Source organism: Typopeltis vanoorti, chromosome 11 (assembly GCF_054136105.1).
Source record: "Typopeltis vanoorti isolate ZY-2024b chromosome 11, IOZ_Tvanoo_1.0, whole genome shotgun sequence".
NCBI lineage: Eukaryota > Metazoa > Arthropoda > Arachnida > Uropygi > Thelyphonidae > Typopeltis > Typopeltis vanoorti.
The window spans coordinates 88,062,761-88,081,885 of record NC_143559.1 but is presented as its reverse complement, the minus strand read 5'-3'; the positions used below and the strand labels follow the sequence as shown (position 1 = coordinate 88,081,885).

The 19,125-nt window shown below is 36.5% G+C and overlaps 1 protein-coding gene across 2 annotated transcripts in view; it reads left to right on the top strand.

Annotated features, from left to right (window-relative positions):
* Positions 1-19,125, top strand: part of LOC150101832 (uncharacterized) — a 572,233-nt gene that overhangs the window by 195,989 nt on the left and 357,119 nt on the right. For both annotated transcript variants that reach the window (XM_090400015.1, XM_090400014.1), the window contains exon 9: positions 7,339-7,471. In XM_090400015.1, the coding sequence (XP_090256141.1) occupies positions 7,339-7,471 (133 nt within the window). The remainder of the gene's footprint in view (positions 1-7,338; positions 7,472-19,125) is intronic.

Genomic DNA, 19,125 nt, shown 5'->3' with positions numbered 1-19,125 from the left:
TTGGGTATCTACCTGGATACTGAACGAACAAGGATGGGCTGGCAATTTGGAATTTAGCCAACTAAATTGTATTCTTATTGGCTTAAACAAATATACAAAATGATGGTACAACATGACAAAATTTCATGCCAGCTGGGTCATCGCCCAGTTAAACGAAGGCCCCCGTTGTTTTCACCAGGGAACCAGGGCATACAGTGAAAAGTCAGCTACTGGAACAAATCTGAAAGCACACTCCAACTCAATATCACCAGAGTTAAAGATCAATACTATCAACATAAGAAGCCTGAATGGCAGAGAAACGGAGCTAGCTGAGGAATTAGATAAGTAACCGATCGGCATAAGAGGGGTGACTGAAACAAAAAAAGGCAAAAACTTGTGAGATCTTTCTGAGCAATAAATACAAAATGTTATATTCAGGCAAGAACAATCAAGGAAAAGAAGGAGTAGCCATAGTATTCAACACTAAATATGAGGCTAATCTTGAAAGGCAGACAGTCTCAAGTAGAGTGATGTGGGCAAATATCAGAATGGGTAACTGGACAATGAGACTTATTTGTGCCTATGGTCCCACAGAAGGTTCTAACTAAGGTAGAAGTGAAGGAATTTTTTGATGCTTTTAGAGAAAGCAACTGACACAATGAAAAAGGAAAAGCTGGTCCTTGTTGGGGATCTAAATAGCAGAGTAGGAAATGATTGTCAGATATACAAAAATATTTTGGGAAAATTTGGATAAAAGAAAAAAAAAGCTAATAATAATAGCAAATACCTGTTGGATTTCTGCTCAAAACATGGATTGGTTATTACTAACACCATGTTCCAACATAAAAATGTGCACAAATTCACATGGAGAGAAGAGGCTAGGAATAAGAAAAATCTCATTGACTATGTTATTGTTGATAGTGATGTTTTCTCCCTGATGCAGGACACCAGAGTGTACAGAGGATTTGAAATTGGAAATGATCACTATTTAGTCTTGAGCAGGATAAAATTGAATTTCATATTGAAAAGAATAACATGTATTTAAAGCGAATAAAAATAGGGCAGCTCTCAGATGTGAACTCTAGACTAAAATACACAAAGATTATTCAAAAAAAAATGAAAGAGTTTGAGAACAGGAATCAAACCTTGAAGATTCAGTGGCAAGCCTTGAAGAAAACCCTGATTGATTCAGCCAGAGAGGCATGTGGTGAGGTTGTCTGCAAGGATAGAAAAATCAGAACTCCATGGGGGGACACAGGAAGTTAAAGAGGCAGTGAAGGAAAAGAAGAAAGCATATCAAAAGTTCCTTTCAAATAAGTCAACTTTTGCTCTTAGAGAATACAGAGACAAATGTAAGAAAGCTAAAAACTGTGTAAAACTAGCTAAACAAAAGTCATGGGAGGACTTTGGCAAGAACATAGAAAATAAATATCAGGAAGTGGTAAGATATTCTGGAGGTTGTTGAAGAAGCTTAGAAATGGAGGAAAGAGTGCTATAAAAGGAGTTAGAGATGATAAAGGTGACATGAAAACAGGAGAAAAAGCTATCCTTGAAGTATGGAGTAATTAGTTCGAAAAATTGCTAAATGAAACAAGCAGTGATAGCACAGGAATACATATCCATACTTGAAGTAGAAAAAAGTCATCAATGGCTTGAAATGTGGAAACGCAGCAGGAGTAGATGGTATTCGACAGAAATGCTGAAGTATGATGGTATAAAAGTCTTACAGTGGCTGCACTGCATAGTTCAGAAGGCATGGACAGAGGGACGAATTTCCGGTGTTTGGAGTAGAGCTCTCATAGTGCCCATATATAAAAAGGGAAATAAAACTGAATGAGAATTACAGAAGTATTTCCCTACTGAGTGTTTCTGGCAAGATTTATGCCAGTATACTTGATAAATGGTTGAGAAAAATTGTGGAAAAAAAAGCTTAGTGAAGAACAAGCTGGATTCATGCCAAATAGTGGCTGTCAGGATCAGATCTTCACTTTACGACAAATAGTTGAGAAAGTTTGGGAATATAACAGAGATCTGTATTTAAGTTTTGTCGATCTGGAAAAGGAATATGACAAGGTGCCAAGAGAGAAGCTATTCAATATGCTACAGTTATATGGTGTCAATGGGGCATTATATCAAGCAATACTTAGTATTTATTTGAGTTACAAGTCAGCAGTTAGAATTGAAGGAAGTACAGGAAGATGGTTTAATGTTAAATCTCGTGTGAGACAAGGATGTACATTATCCCCTCTGTTATTCATTATCTATATGGATCACATCATGAAGGAAAGTGGTATTAAACATGATATCAGAATTGGAGATGTTAATATGTGCTCTTTGCTTTATGCTGACAATGTTATACTTCTAAATAAATCTGCTACAAGTTTGCAAGATTCCCTGACTAAATTGAATAACTGGTGTAATAGATATGGTATGAAGGTCAGCAATAAAAAGACGAAGACAATGAAAATAGGTAGAATCGTTGAAAATATCAACTGTGTTGTGAATGGAGAACCTGTGGAACAAGTAAAACATTTCAGCTACTTAATTAGGCACGATTTTTAGTGAAGATGGTAAATTAAATATGGAAATAACCAGCAGAATCAACAAAGCTGGTATGGTAGGAAGTCAATTGAATAAATTCATATGGAATAAGAGAGAAATTAGTCAGAACACTAAATTAGCTGTATACAAGACAGTGTTCAAACCAATTTTAACTTATGGATCTGAGAGCTTGGTCAGAAGTAAAACACTTGACCAAAGACTAGAGATCGCAGATATGAGAGTCCTGAGAAAGATTAGAGGCGTGAACAGATGGCATCAATTTCAATATCATATTAAAAATGAGAATATTAGGAAAGAACTAGACATTGTCAGCATCCAGGAATCTCAGATGGTATGGTCACTTAAAAAGAATGGGCAAGGATAGATTAGCAAAGCAAGTGTTCTCTGCCAGGTTGGCAGGAAAACGACTGAGAGGAAGACCAAAATATAGGTGGATTGATATGGTACAAAGTGCCTTAGACGATGGAAATCTAAGATCTGATAATGTTGGAGACTTAACATGTAACAAGCTGATTTGGAGGAAATTTGTAGATAGGAAGTTAGTAATGATGTAAATTTTTCATGTAGTACTAACATATCCTGTACACCCCTTGAGGGTACAAGTTAGGAATTTGATGATGTAGTATGTTGAGGTTTAGTGACAGTGGAAATAGTGCTTCAGAAATGGATGATTTTCAGTTTGTGGATGTCAGTAGTGTGTTGGAGGTGTGGAGAGAATGTTAATGATGTATATATGGATTTAGCCTTGGTCAGTTTAGCAGATGAAGATGGTTTTTCTGATGGCCATGATTGTGTGTGCGAATTTAAATTGAAAACAGAACATATGTGCTCTGAAAGGAGATGAAAGGAATGAAAACTAAGTTGAGGTGGGTGAATAAATATCTTTGGAATGTAGAGAGGTTGACTAATGTGAGAGGAATGACATCAGAGAGGAAGTTGAGAGAATGGGAGAGACATTGGAAAACAGGAAATTACAGAAAGCTGAGAGAGAGTGTGGAAGCAAAGGATAGTGAGATGGGAGGAAGAGAAATGAGAGAGGGAGAGAGATTGAACACTGTAAGAGTCAGAAATGCCAGTGAGAAATGGATGAATAAATCTGTAGAGCGGGTCATATATGGAAATTTGATGACTAGGTGTGCAGAGTAGAGTGCCAGAGGAGTGCTTGCCAGGTGAACAATAGAGACTGTTGTAGTGAAGAGGGGTGAAAGTGTAGAGGAGATGATGGTAATGGTTGGGATGAATGACCTGAGGTAGTGTGAATTGTGTAGTGCAAGATTTGAGGTTGATGTTAGAGATAGTGCAGCAGAAATGTGTCTGAGGAAAGACATTGAGTGTGTTGCCCCGGTATGATAATACAGAGTGGAAGAGAAGAGCAGTGATGACAAATGAGATGATAACAAGAATGTGCAGGAAAAGAGGTCTGGAATATGTGGATGTGTGGAGTACATTTGAGGATAGAAGAGAGCTAGATGCAAGAGATGGATAACATTTTAATGCAGATGGATGCAGGCATTTGGAGAGACTGTTGTTTTCTGGATAAGTGAGTGTGTTTGACCTGGAAACTAGAATTGCATAGGTGGAGTGTTGCAGGGATGGCCTCATATAGGGATAGTGGCTTGAGAAATGAGGGGAGGGGTACACTATATTAGAACCAGGTGGAGTATGAGGGGAAGTAATAATAGTATAAGAATAGTATACAATATATAATAATAGTATACAAATGCCAGGAGCATTAGAAATAAAGGAAATGAGTTTGTGGCATTGATCGACACTCTTCAAAGGTTGTTGGTATCATTGAACCTGGTTAACTGAGGGGGATGTTTTCACAGGGATAGAAATTGAAGGGTATAGCATATTTTGGCAAGATAGGGAAGATAAACGTGGTGGTGGTTACTCATAAGAGAGTGTGCTCCCAGGGTGGAGAATCTCAGTGGAAATAACACCAATGGCTTAGAGAGTATATGGTGTGAGATAGATGTTTATAAGGCATGATATTTAGTGGGATGTTGCCACAGACCAGGGAATATTGATGGTGATGAGCAGGAAATGTTTAGGCAAATTAGTTTGTGGCAAGTGCAAAGCGAGTGATCATTACGGGGGACTTCAACTATATTGATATATACTGGGCAGAGGACACAGCATGCAGTAATAAGGGAAATGAATTTTTGGATTTCTTGAGGGACAACTGTCTTAGGTAGCATGTGGTGGAGAGAACACGAGGATCAAGAATTTTGGATTTAGTCATAGCATCAGAGGATCTGACTGTGACCGAGATGACATACTTATTAAAGGATAACTTTAATCAGTGTCGATAGTATTGTGATGACAGAAGCAGATGAAATAGTTGACTTACTGAGTAAAAACCTGCAAAGGTCTGTCATCCAGATGAAGATATTGCATTGACAGTTTTGACAGAAATTAATGGGTAAATAGAGGTTGATGAAGTGGATATACTTAGGATATTGTAGAATATCAGTACATATGTAGTATGTTCATTTGATAAGATGGGATATCAGACATATTACAAGAATGTGCAAAGGAATTGGTATTGTCTTTGACTAGGCTGTTTATAGTACCACAGTTGACATGTAAGGTGCCTTTGTGCAAAACGTTTTTGGTGCCTCTTGATAACAATGTACAAAAAGTTTTTAAACAAATGTAAATGTTAAAACAGATTTATTAGAACAAAAAATCTTGTAGTTTTTTTTTACTTACTGTTCTTGAAAATCGGACTATACTTTCACAAATACCTCAACAGTAGAGAGCTCTGGTCATGATCAGTAGATGTACAGTAATGAAATCTTTCACACAGCATTTCAGACATCATGAATGTTCGTGTATTTCAATAATTGAATATCATGTTCAGATAACCACAAAGCTTTAACTTAGAGAACCAGTTTAGAGAACAACAAAAGGATGTTGATTTGTATCTGCATGGAAGAAGACTCTACTCAACTCGTACTTGTTAGACTGAGCTTCCCAGAAGTGCAACAATATACTCACCAAAAGATGTAAAATATGGCGAAAAAATGGCACTGATAGTTTCAGATTGTGTGATATGTACAATTTCTCTGATTTGATATATGGGCTCTTGTTTCAGAAGTGAAATCTGACATAAGTGAACACATGTGAATGGTGTTCAGAATGGAGAATTGATTTTTAAAACTTAATTTTGCAACCCCCTCCTTTTATGGCATCTTTGTGTGGCACACAACTTGCACACCTGCTTGCGGCAGTCCTGGCTGTTTAACTAAGTCTTGATTCTAGTGAACTTTTTAATGATAGTGTGATGGGTGAAATAAGAGAAGGGCTACACGATGACACTCCTGGATTTTCATAAGGTGTCTGACAGGATAGAACATGGAACCATTTTATCCATATTGGATCATATGGCTATTGATATGAAGCTAGTGATAAAATTGCACGAGAGTGGCTGATGGACAGATACTAAAGAATAGTATATGGAGGATCAGAATTCAGGAGAAAGCAGGTAACTAGTAGAATGCCACAGGGTGCTTTGCTTATTCATTTAACTGTGGCTGTTTCATGAAATGATTTGAAGGAAATATTCAGTTGTTTGCTGATGAAGTTTTGGGTAGTATAATAGCTAATCAAGACAATGTAGAGAGACTTGCAAAATGATTTAAATATGCTGACAGTATAGGTGAAGGATAATGGATGCTAATTTAACGTGGAAAAAGTGTGAAGTTATGCATTTTGAGATGAAAGGTTATATGATTTATACCTCAAATTGATGGAATTGTACTCTGGGAAATCAATGAAAAAGGGAATTTGGAGTATTGACTACTAAGGAATTGAAGTTCAGGAAACATATTGCAAAAGTACCACTGTAACCCATACAGTTACTTGATTATTGAAGAGCATCCTAACATGCAGATATATCCTTTTCTGTGCATCCCTTATAAACTTTGCACAGTAATCCACATCTGGATTACTGTGCACATGTGTGGTCACCTGGGTTTCTTTGGGATGAGAAATGGTAGAAAGGATCTAGAGGCAGTTGGCCAAGATGATGAGTAGTCTGTGGAATGCATGCTCCCCATTGTGATAGATTGAGGTTTTCTGAGTTGCATAAGTTGATTGATAGGTAGAAAAGAGGAGATATAGGAAAAAAATAAAAAAAAAAGTTGCTAAAATGATTTTATAGGTTTGATACAGAGGTAATTTTTACTTGGAAAGCAGTGAAGTAGTAGAATGGGTTGCCAGAGTCTGTTATGAGTCATTCAAAGAGAGTTAGAGTAGGATTGTGTAGATAATGTTCATTAACCAGTCCTGTTATGGACTGATGATAGCATTGGATCAATACTGTTTTACATCAATTTTTAAACTATCTACAGAAACAAAAAGCTATGCAACAGTTTGAATATAGCATTCTCACAATTGTAAACAGATTGATTACTTTGGTCCTTGAACTTCAAAATATACACTTCTCAGTGGAATTTCTGAATAATCTGAAATTTCATCAGAATCTTTAGAATATATCATGGAAAGAAAGCTGTGTCAGTTATTACCCCACACACACACACACATTATTCGTTTCATCTCTTTGTTGTAGTACAGAAACTGCATTTTTTTTTTTTTTTTTTGCATAAACCCATATGAACTTGTAATTATATAGCTTTTTTTTTTTTTTTTTTTTTTTACTAATTGCAGTTTTTATCTTCTCTAAGAGAAAGAAATATATATGCAGAATTAAATTTTTTCCAGAATGTTAGTAATAAATAACACCCTAAAGTATTCTGTTTTTTAATCTGTATCATTTTTTATATTATTAAGATGCGTGGTCAACAAGGTCTGATGGTGGAAACTTTGCTTTCTCTTCAAGGAATACATGAAGCAGTTGATCAAGTAGCTCATGATTCATTAGTGAAAAAGGGCTTTGAATCTGTTTTACTGCATTGTGAAGATGGCAAGTATTTGATTGGATATATATGCGGGTATATTGTGTTACTTCTTGTTTTACACAAATAGCATTTATTACTGTTTGACTCTTAAATTTAATTAAATTGATTTATATTATCTTTTTTGTACCTGGCAGGTGTTGAGAAAATAATTATAAGACCATTAGTTCCCTTAGCATATTATAATTATTAATTTAATTTTGAAGGAAATTGTAAGGTTAATTTATATTGGAGGGGAGGATGGTATAAAGACACACACACATGGCATTGATCTTTAGCTGTTTGCTATCTTTGATCATCTGATCAAATGGATATAAAGGATATAGAGGATGGTATAAAGACACGCACGCACACACACACACACACACACACACACACACACACACACACACACACACACACACACACACACACACACACTAATCTGTCATTATTCAACCACAGTGGGAGAGCATTTGGATAGGGATCATTTTATATCAAATATATTTACATTCAGAATTTTAAACAAATATTTGGTATGTACTTGTATTTGGCATTGATCTTTAGCTGTTTGCTATCTTTGATCATCTGATCAAATGGATAGCAAACAGATATCCATTTGACCATGCACATCATTAGCAGTATTATAAACATATTCATTAGAATAGTGGCTTGAGTGCATTGAACAATATAATTTAATTTAATTGGATATATACCTACACATACAGTGGAACCTCGGTTGTCGAACATAATTCATTCTTAAAGGCTGTTCAGGAACCGATTTGTTTGAAAACTGAAACCATTTTCTCATAAGAATTAATGTAAAATGGATTAATCTGTTCCCGAACCCCAGATGATTGCTTATTTAAACCTTTATAACAGTACTTCATGCATAAAATCTTATGCAAAAAAAATAAACACAATAAATAGATAAAATATAGATGAAAAAAATTTAACATCACTTTAACTATACGGAGGAGAGTTGATGGCGTAAGTGGAAGGAGATGAAGAAGGGGAGTCCCCCTTCCATAAAAACATCAGGTAACTGTCTTTCTGGGTTTTGTTTCTCTTTTCCTTTTTTGTCTCTTGACACCACTCGACTGCTTGAGACACACTTGGCCTCTGTCTCACTAAAAACCTGTCCAATGAGATTTATTTTAGCCTGCGTTTTAAAATGTTTCTGAAGTGAGACATGGCACTGTTATTGAGAAGGTTTATGATGCAGTTTGCTACAGCTTTGTCAGGGTAATATCTTTCCACAAAACGTTTCACCTCACCCCATTTCGCACACATTTCTTCGATCAAAGAACTAGGAACATCCTTCCTGTGTGTCTGAAGGCATTTCCTCCCCCTCCGTCTTTTGCTGCTCCTTCTGAACGTGTTGCAGTTCTTCCATGGTGAGCTCATTCCTGTGGTCCTCCAACTCCTTCCCATCAGCATTGTCAACTTCCAAGCCCATGCTTTTGCCTAGAGACACAATATCATCGACAAGAGCAACACACTCAGCCTCAAAGCCCTCAATGTCTCTGTCTGCATCTGCTACACAGTCTGGCCACAATTTCCTCCAGGCTGAGTTCATTGTCCTGTAAGTCACTTGCACCCAGGCTTTGTCAAGGATACTTAAGCAATGGAGGATGTTGAAGTGATTTTTCCAGAATTCTCTGAGTGTTAATTCTGTGTCTGAGATCACTTCAAAACACCTTTGAAACAGTGCTTTGGTGTAGAGTTTCTTAAAAGTTCGAAATGACCTACTGGTCCATGGGCTAGATTAGAGGAGTTGTGTTAGGGAGCAGGAACTTCACTGTGATAAAATCAAACTCCTCCACTAACTCGTCTTCCAAGCCTGGAGGGTGAGCAGGAGCATTGTCCATTACAAGAAGGCATTTAATTGGAAAATTTTTTTCTTGAAGGTATTTTCTCACACTTGGGGCAAAGACTTCATGGATCCACTCAATAAAAAATTGCCTGGTTACCCAAGCCTTACTATTAGCCCTCCACATAACAGACAATTTACTTTTCATGACGTTATTTGGAGGGCTAATAGTAAAGCTTGCGTCAAGCAATGGCTTGACCTTGAAGTCCCCCACTTGTGTTTCCACATACCAAAAGAGTCAGCCTGTCTGTCCTGGCAATGCTTTTTCCTCCTGAGTGATCCTGAGTGATGTAGTTCCTCTTTGGCAATTTTTTCCAAAATAGGCCAGTTTCATCACAGTTGATCACTTGTTGGGGAAGAAAACCCTCAGCCTTTACATAGTCACTAAATTCTTGCACACATATTTCTCAGCAGCTTCTTGGTTCGAACTCACAGCCTCCCCACGCCTAACCACACTATGTATGCCACTTCTCCTCTTAAATTTCTTGAACCACTCTCTACTAGCTTTGAACACATCAGTATCAGCACTTGTACCAGGGTTTTTCTTTAACAGGTCATCATGTAATCGCCTCGCTTTTTCACAAATTATCTGAGGCTGTTTCTCGTTTATTCAAATCAGCAACAATTTTTTCACTTCTTCAATCATCTGTGATCTTTGTTTAGTAAGAACTTTCACTCCTCTTGCAACATCAGCTCCCTTGATCGCCTCTTTATTTTTGAGTATTGTGCAGATCATTGATTTCACCTTACTGAACTGCATAGCAAAGATTTGAGACACCATTTTCATGTTTCGATATAATTTCTTTTTTCACCTCTATCGTGATTCTAACAACTTTTCTTTTCGCTTTGCTCCTATCACAGTCCTTCTTTGGCCCCCATAGTAGCTTATTAAATAATAATTTATGAAAACAACAACAAAACACAAAGAAAATCAACAAAAGGCACTGCAAATTCGAACGGGTGTCTGCACTGAGCAGAGGCTGCCGCATAACTGACACTTTCCTGCCTTACATTTCAGCCCACAGAGCACATGGTTGCCGGTTTGCCTGTTCTGGAACTGAGATTCTGTTCGGAACCTGTGCTTTTTTTGCTCGGGAACCGATTTGTTCGAGATGAGAGTCGTTCGACAACTGAGGTTCCACTGTATATTCATTACATATTAGGATCAGCATTCATAATAGAATCAGAAGTCATCTGTTTTTCAGATAAAAGTCAGAAGCTCATTTAATGAGAATTTTTTTGTGTGTCAGCAACAGTTTCATGCTCTTCATATTTTGTTAATATGAAGTTTTTCATATTAACAAAATCTTCAGTTTTTGTTCTATTTATGCTTGTTATTTTCACAAGTTTCATTGCATTTCCTCTTCCCACTTATAATTGCATATAAAAGGTACTCATATGTAATAAAAAAATAAAAAAGAGTTGTAGGGTAACTATGACTTTACTGCAGTATTCTAAATCTCTATGGTAATGTTTTAGTAGAGTCGGAATGTTGATAATGCAGTACAGTATCTTACAACTGCTAAAAATTTTAAATTGTTAAAAATTATAAACCATGCTATAGCAAAACTCGTTGTTCAAAACCATGTTACATATATAAATATATGGTATGGTGCAATAAAAAACAGTACTGTACTTAGACACTCCCTTCAGTACATGCACTATGAGATATACTATTCGACTTCATGCACATTAATAGGAGAGAACATGTAGAGTCTATGCCATTACATTTAGCTATAGCAATGGTGTTGATGTTGGAAGAAAAGACGTTTATTATTGAGCATTATTTCCATTCATATGAAGTTGTTAGAGCAAATGATCCAAGCTTACGTTTGGGGTATGTTGATAGAATGGGTATTCCTCCATGAACTGCTTTCAAACCTTGATGAACTAAGGAATAAAATTACACAATATGTCCAGCAGATGTCCCAACTTTTCTCAAAGATGACAGAACCTTCGCATGTGCTACAAAACCTGTAATGAAAAACATAGTGCCCATTTTGAGCAGGTAATCTACTGTCGTTATCTTAGTCCACAATTATCATATAATGGAATCTTAGTCAAATGCTTTATTTGACTAAGATTCCATTGATAGTTCATCATCATCAAATTCCTGCCATGTACCCTCAAGGGGTGTACAGGATATGATAGTACTACATGAAAAAAATTACATCATTATTAATTTCCTATCTATAATTTTCGGTTACGAAATCCAAGCATGCTTGGAAGGTTGTGGGCCTTAAAGGCCTGTTAAAGCCATTGGGATAGATAGATATCTATAATTTTCCTCCAAATTAGTCTGTTACTTGTCAAGACTCCAACATTATCAGATCTTATATTTCTATCGTCTAAGGTACTTTGTACCGTATCAATCCACCTATATCTTTGTCTTCCTCTGGGTCGTTTTGCTGCCAACCTGGTAGGGAACACTTGTTTTGCTAATCTTTCCTCGCCCATTCTGTTTAAGTGACCATACCACCTGAGATTAGCTCTCTAATGCATTCCTGGATGCTGACAATGTCAAGTTCTTTCCTAATATCCTAGTTTTTAATATGATATTGCCATTGATGCCATCTGTTCATGGCTCTAATCTTTCTCAGGACTCTCATATCTGCAGTCTCTAGTCTTTGGTCAAGTGTTTTACTTCTGACCCAGCTCTCAGATCCATAAGTTAAAACTGGTTTGAACACTGTCTTGTATACAGCTAATTTAGTGTTCCGACTAATTTCTCTCTTATTCCATATGAATTTATTCAATTGACTTCCCACCATACCAGCTTTGCTGATTCTGTTGTCTATTTCTATATTGAATTTACCATCTTCAGTAAAAATCATGCCTAAATAGCTGAAATGTTTTACTTGTTCCACAGGTTCTCCATTCACAATGCAGTTGACATTTTCAATGGTTCTGCCTATTTTCATTGTCTTTGTCTTTTTATTGCTGACCTTCATACCATATCTATTATTATTCAATTTAGTTAGAGAATCTTGCAGAATTGTAGCGGATTTATTTAGAAGTATAACATCATCTGCATAAACCAAAGAGCTGAAATTAACATCTCCAATTTTGATATCATGTTTAATACCACTTTCCTTCATAATGTGATCCATATAGATAATGAATAACAGAGGGGATAATGTACATCCTTGTCTCACACCAGATTTAACATTAAGCCATCTTCCTGTACTTCCTTCAATTCTAACTGCTGACTTACAACTCAAATAAAGACTAAGTATTGCTTGATATAATGCCCCATTGACACCATATAACTGCAGCGTATTGAATAGCTTCTCTCTTGGCACCTTGTCATATGCCTTTTCCAAATCGACAAAACTTAAATACAGATCTTTGTTATATTCCCATGCTTTCTCGACTATTTGTCATAAAGTGAAGATCTTATCCTGACAGCCTCTATTTTTCCTGAATCCAGCTTGTTCTTCACCAAGCTTTTCTTCCACAATTCTTCTCGACCGTTTCTCATGTATACTTGCATAGATCTTGCCAGAGACACTCAGTAGGGAAATACCTCTGTAATTCTCACATGCAGTTTTATTTCCCTTTTTATATATGGGTACTATGAGAGCTCTACTCAAATCATCGGGAATTCGTTCCTCTGTCCAGGCTTTCTGAATTATGCAGTGCAGCCACTGTAAGACTCTTATACCACCATACTTCAGCATTTCTGGTCGAATATCATGTACTCCTGCTGCCTTTCTGCATTTCAAGTCTTTGATGGCTTTTTCTACTTCAAGTATGGATATGTATTCCTGACTGCATGCCTGGTCAGTGTTTTTTACCACTGTGCTGTCATCACTGCTTGTTTCATTTAGCAGTTTTTCAAAGTAATTACTCCATACTTCAAGAATATCTTTTTCTCCCGTTTTCATGTCACCTTTATCATCTCTAACTCCTTTTACAGCACTCTTTCCTCCATTCCTAAGCTTCTTCAACAATCTCCAGAATATTTTGCCACCTTCTTGATATTTATTTTCTATATTCTTTATATTTATTTCCTATATTTCAAAGTCCTCCCATGACTTTTGTTTAGCTAGTTTTACACAGTGTTTAGCATTCTTGCATTTGTCTCTATATTCTCTAAGAGCACAAGCTGACTTATTTGACAGGAACTTTTGATATGCTTTCTTCTTTTCCTTCACTGCCTCTTTAACTTCCTGTGTCCACCAGGGAGTTCTGATTTTTTTATCCTTACAGACAACCTCACCACATGCCTCTCTGGCAGAATCAATCAATGTTTTCTTCAGAGTTTGCCACTGAATCTCCAAGGTTTGAATCCTGTTCTGAAACTCTTTCATTTTTTCTTGAATAATGTTTGTGTATTTTAGTCTACAGTTCACATCTGAGAGCTGCTCAACTGTTATTCGCTTTAAAACTTTCTTACATGTTATTCTTTTCAATATGAAATTCAATTTTATCTTGCTCAAGACTAAATAATGATCACTTCCAATTTCAAATCCTCTGTAAACTCTGGTGTCCTGCACCAGGGAGAAAACATCACCATCAACAATAACATAGTCAGTGAGACTTTTCTTATTCCTAGCCTCTTCTCTCCATGTGAATTTGTGCACATTTTTATGTTGGAACATGGTGTTAGTAATAACCAGTCCATGTCCTGAGCAGAAATCCAACAGATATTTGCCATTATTATTAGCTCTGCTCTTTTCTCCAAATTTTCCCAAAATATATTTGTATGTCTGACAATCATTTCCTACTCTGCTATTTAGATCCCCAACAAGGACCAACTTTTCATTTTTCATTGTGTCAGTTGCTTTTTCTAAAGCCTCAAAAAATTCCTCCACTTCTACCTTAGTAGAACCTTCTGTGGGACCGTAGGCACAAATAAGTCTCATTGTCCAGTTCCCCATTCTCATATTTGCCCACATTACTCTACTTGAGACTGACTGCCATTCAAGAAGATTAGCCTCGTATTTTGTGTTGAATACTATGGCTACTCCTTCTTTTCCTTGATTGTCATTGCCTGAATATAACATTTTGTATTTATTGCTCAGAAAGATCTCACCAGTTTTGGTCTTTTTTGTTTCAGTCACTCCTATTATGTCGATCTGCTACTTATCTAATTCCTCAGCTAGCTCCATTTCTTTGCCATTCAGGCTTCTTACTTTGATAGTACCGATCTTTAACTCTGCTGATGTTGAGTTGGGGTTTGTTTTCAGATTTGTTCCAGTAGTTGACTTTTCGCTGTTCGCCCTGGTTCCCTGGCAAAAACAACGGGGGCCTTGTGTAACCGGGCGATGCCCCAGCCGGCATGAAATTTTGTCATGTTGATAGTTGTGGATCTATATATCATCTATATATGAGTTGTGGTTGTGGTTGTAGTTGTGGATCTATATATCCATTGATAGTTATGGATCTATATATCATCATGTCTAAACGTATATTTCTTTGTTAATAAACCCGTTTACTTCATAACATATGTCATTGTAGTTATCCAGTACTTTTTTTTTTCCCTCCCACCATACTGTATATCCCATTTTGCTTTGTGTGTTAGGCTCTGTGGCCTGTCACAGTCAATTAAATTGGCTTCTTTGAAACTTACTTAATGCTTTGATGGGACAGTTAATCCCATCTGCAATGTATTATGACTGTCAGTTGCATATCTTCTTCTAGCCAGTTGTCTGTACTCCATGATGAAAAACCCAAGTTTCTGGGAGGAAACCCTGTTATCTCCATATGGGACCAGCTAAATCGCCTTCAGTAGAAACACCCTGATGATCCTTATGGGATTTGAATTCAGACTTTTCCAACCAAAAGGCATCATCAAAACTGACTCAGCTCTAGAGCAGGGGTCTTCAACATGGCCTGTGGGCTACCTGTGGCCTGCAGAGCTCTTTGCCATGGCCCGCTGGCCAATTTAAAAAATTAACTACTTAACATTAAAACGCGATTAAATAAAAAATAATTTCAGTGAAGCCCGCAGGCCACTAAGCTATACTGCGGTATTTAGAATTGTAAGATGCTTTCCAGATTCACAAGGAATGCTGTGCATTTGATAATTTACATAAAATCCTATAAAAATAAATATTAAATAGACATGCTTCTTCAGCCATCTATCAGCAGCAAGCGGTACTTAAGTACTAGTACTAACGTTGCAGGTAAATGGCTGAAGCAGTAGTTCATTCAAGTGCGCTGTCTAGTGCCGTCCACATACATCTCGAAGGTTCTCGATACTTTGTTATTTTCATATAAATACAAGAGGATCTCATCCACAGTCACTCAGTCGTGAACAGTGTGATATTCGTGTATAAGCGCAAGCAGGTTTGTCGTGTCAACCATAGCCTATTGTGGTTTTATATTGCCAGACTTTTTTTTCATTAGTGTGAGATGTATTCAGTGGATAATAACTGTTACATGGCCTTTTTAGAACATTTTTGTTCTAAAAGGGCCGTAAAAAAAACGTAAATCAAGTAATTTTTGTCAGTATTTTAAGAAAAGTTGACCAATTTGTGCTTTTTTGTGCCGATCAACGATAAGCCAGTGTGTTTAAATTGTCGTGAGTCAGTGTCACTATCAAAGAATACAATATAAAACGACACTATGAGACAAAGCATGCATCCAATTTCGATCACCTTCAAGGGCAGCTTGGTGTGGACAAATTGAACTTCTCCAAATTGATTTAAAATGCCAGCAGGGTACATTTAAAAGGCAGAGGGAAGAGAGCAAAGTGTGTGTCAAAGTAAGTTATGTAATAGCTGAAAAAATTGCTAAAAAATCAAAAGCCTTCTCGGACGTTGAGTTTATGAAAGAGTGTCTCATTGCTGCTGGGGATATTCTGTGCCCAAATAATAAGGAAGTTTTTAAAAAACCGAGTTTGTCTGAGGTAACTGTAGCACAATGTGTCGAAGAACTTGCCAATGATATTGGGGGAACTTTAAAAAAACAGTCATCCGAATTTACATCATATTCACTTGCTTTAGATGACAGCACAGATGTGAAGCTGGCAGCACAACTGACTATCTTTGTCTGTGCCATTGATCAACAATTCAGTGTGACAGGAGAACTGCTAGTACTCATACCTCTGAAGGGAACGATGAAAGGCACTGAAATTCTTGAAGCTGACAAGAAAACGCTCCAACGTTTCGACCTCAGCTTAGCCAACCTCGAGGGTGTTGGAACTGATGGTACCCCTGCTATGATGGAAATAAATGAAGGGTTTGTTGCACTGCTATGGAAAAACCGGAACTAGAAGGAAACGATTTTGTCCATTACCACTGTTTAATCCACCAGGAAAATTTGTGTACAAAAATTATTGGATTTGAGAATGTCATGAAAGTTATTGCAACTGTCGTCAACATTATTAGGGCAAGAGAATTGAATCATCGTCAATTCCAAGAGTTTTTGTCCCAAGAGTGCAAAGCAGATCACGATGATGTGGTTTATTATAGTGATGTGTGTTGGTTGAGCAGAGGGAAGGTTCTTAAAAGAGTCTTTGATGTAAGGGGTGAAATACAGCAGTTCATGCAAACCAAGGGGAAGCTGATTGCGGAATTCAATGATCCAAAGTGGATGACAGACTTAGCCTTTGTGAGCGACATCGCGTTGCATGTGAATGACCTAAATACATGGCTACAATCCAAAGATCAACTGGTGCACACTCTGTTTGATCACATCAAAGCATTTGTGGCCAAGCTCAAACTTTGGGAGGCATAACTCGCAAAAAAAGACAACTCTTTTTCAGCTTCTTCTGAGTCCAACTGTTCATCTCTTGATGAATACGCTACAAAATTAGCCGTGCTGCGAAGTGAGTTTGAAGAGAGATTTAGTGATTTTCGTAACCAACTGTCTTCTTTAGATTTATTTTCAATGCCATTCAGTGTCGATGCTGCTGAAATGCAAGGCTCAGTTGGAGCTGCTTGAACTCCAAAACAACTCTTCTTTGAGAGAAAAATTATTCAATGTGCCCTTGCTCGCATTTTACAAAGACTACTTTTCCGAGGATGCATTTCCTGATTACCTTCAACGTTTTAAAACTACATATCTTTACCAGCATGCTTTGAAGATGTGCATTTTGTTAGGAAGCACATACTTATGTGAGCAGTTCTTCTCCAGAATGAAGAATGAAACCTATGCTCTTAAAGCTGAGTTTGTTTATTTTTATAGGATTTTATGTAAATTTCCAGATGCACAGCATTCCTTGTGAATCTGGAAATCATCTTACAATTCTAAATATTGCAGTATAGCTTAGTGGCTTGCAGGATTAATTGAAATTTTTAATGTGGCCTGCGCTGTCTGAAAGGTTGAAAACCCCTGCTATAGAGGATATATATATATATATATGTGTGTGTGTGTGTGTGATTAGGATGTCAAATAAGATTGTCTTTTCAAGTAAGGTATGCTATAACAAGAAAAAAAAATGTAATAGAGAATTTGGCTATCTAGCTATTACCTTCAACGTTTTAAAACTACATACTGCACATGTGATATATCTCGTTGAACACTGTTATTGTTGATTTAAAATAGTTAAAATAAAATAAAAAACTTTAAAATTTTACAGTGGATCATGAATGTATGTTGAGCAGCTGTTGCTCATTTTAGTATAATCATAGTGAAAAGTGGAGGAATGATAATAAGGTAGAAATAGACCATTTGTGAAATAGCAATTGGAGTATGTTTGTGAAAGAGTAGTCATTGACTAATCATATTGTCCTTTTCTGAACAGAATCTAGAATTTGTAGGTTTTTGGTGCACTACACAAAATGGGAGAATAGTGTTTTAAGGATAGGTATATTTGGGGTACTTACATTATCAGCTGTACCATTGCGAAGTAATGTCTTTAAAGAAAAGTTCCAGTTTTTTTTTGGAGACTGTGGCTATGGATTTATATTTGTGCCAGAAAAGGCTAGTAGTAAAAAGCAAGAACTAAACTTGCTTGGGGATCCAGGTATTATTGAAGGTAAGGGAGCGAATTTTGGTCTCATGTATAGAGAAAAAGATATTGTGTTTTCTAGTGTTGAAAGTAACTTTGTTCTTGTCCCATTAAAGAATTTCATGGCAATCAGCACAACCAGTGCTAGTTGTAAAAGATAAATAGCAGTGCAAATGAGTGCATGCATGTCATTGCTCTCAGTTAATTAAAATAACATTGTAAACAGCTGTATAATTTTATGATGCCAATTTGAAGATTTTTTCAAAAAAGAAATCAACAAATTGAGCTATAAAAGAATTTTTTAGTGGTGAATGGCCACCGAAAAATTAAAAAATGACTTCTTTATATTTATTATTGTTTAGAAGGTTTGCCTTTGGTTAAGTTTAATTATTGTTAAGTTATTTTATATATTGCATGATGAATCTTCTTCTATAGTTGTTCCTGAGGGAGGGAGGGACTATATAGTTCTTTTCAATAGATTTACTTATTTATGTTTACATATATAGGCAATTTATTATATAGTGAAATATAATAAACACACATGTAATCACAGCAATTAAATTATTTTTAATAAGTAAATATTTTGTCCAAAGTATCTTAGGACATCATCAGTACATTTATTTCAAATAATATTTGGAATAACATACAGTTAGGGTGTATTCTTACAATGGAATCCCACTAATACTTTACATGGAAAGAAAAAATATACAAGTAAGAGAAAGGAACAGCAATGGGCTCTTCCTTATCACCAAACTTTGCCAACCTTTTTCTGGAACACCTTGAAGAAAAATTTTCACGTTTGAACCTAAACCAAAAATTTGGTTTAGGTTGATGACGTCTTTGCGGTTTGGAGTCATTCTGAACAAGAACTATACCTGTTTCTAGATAAAATCAACATTCTTCATCCT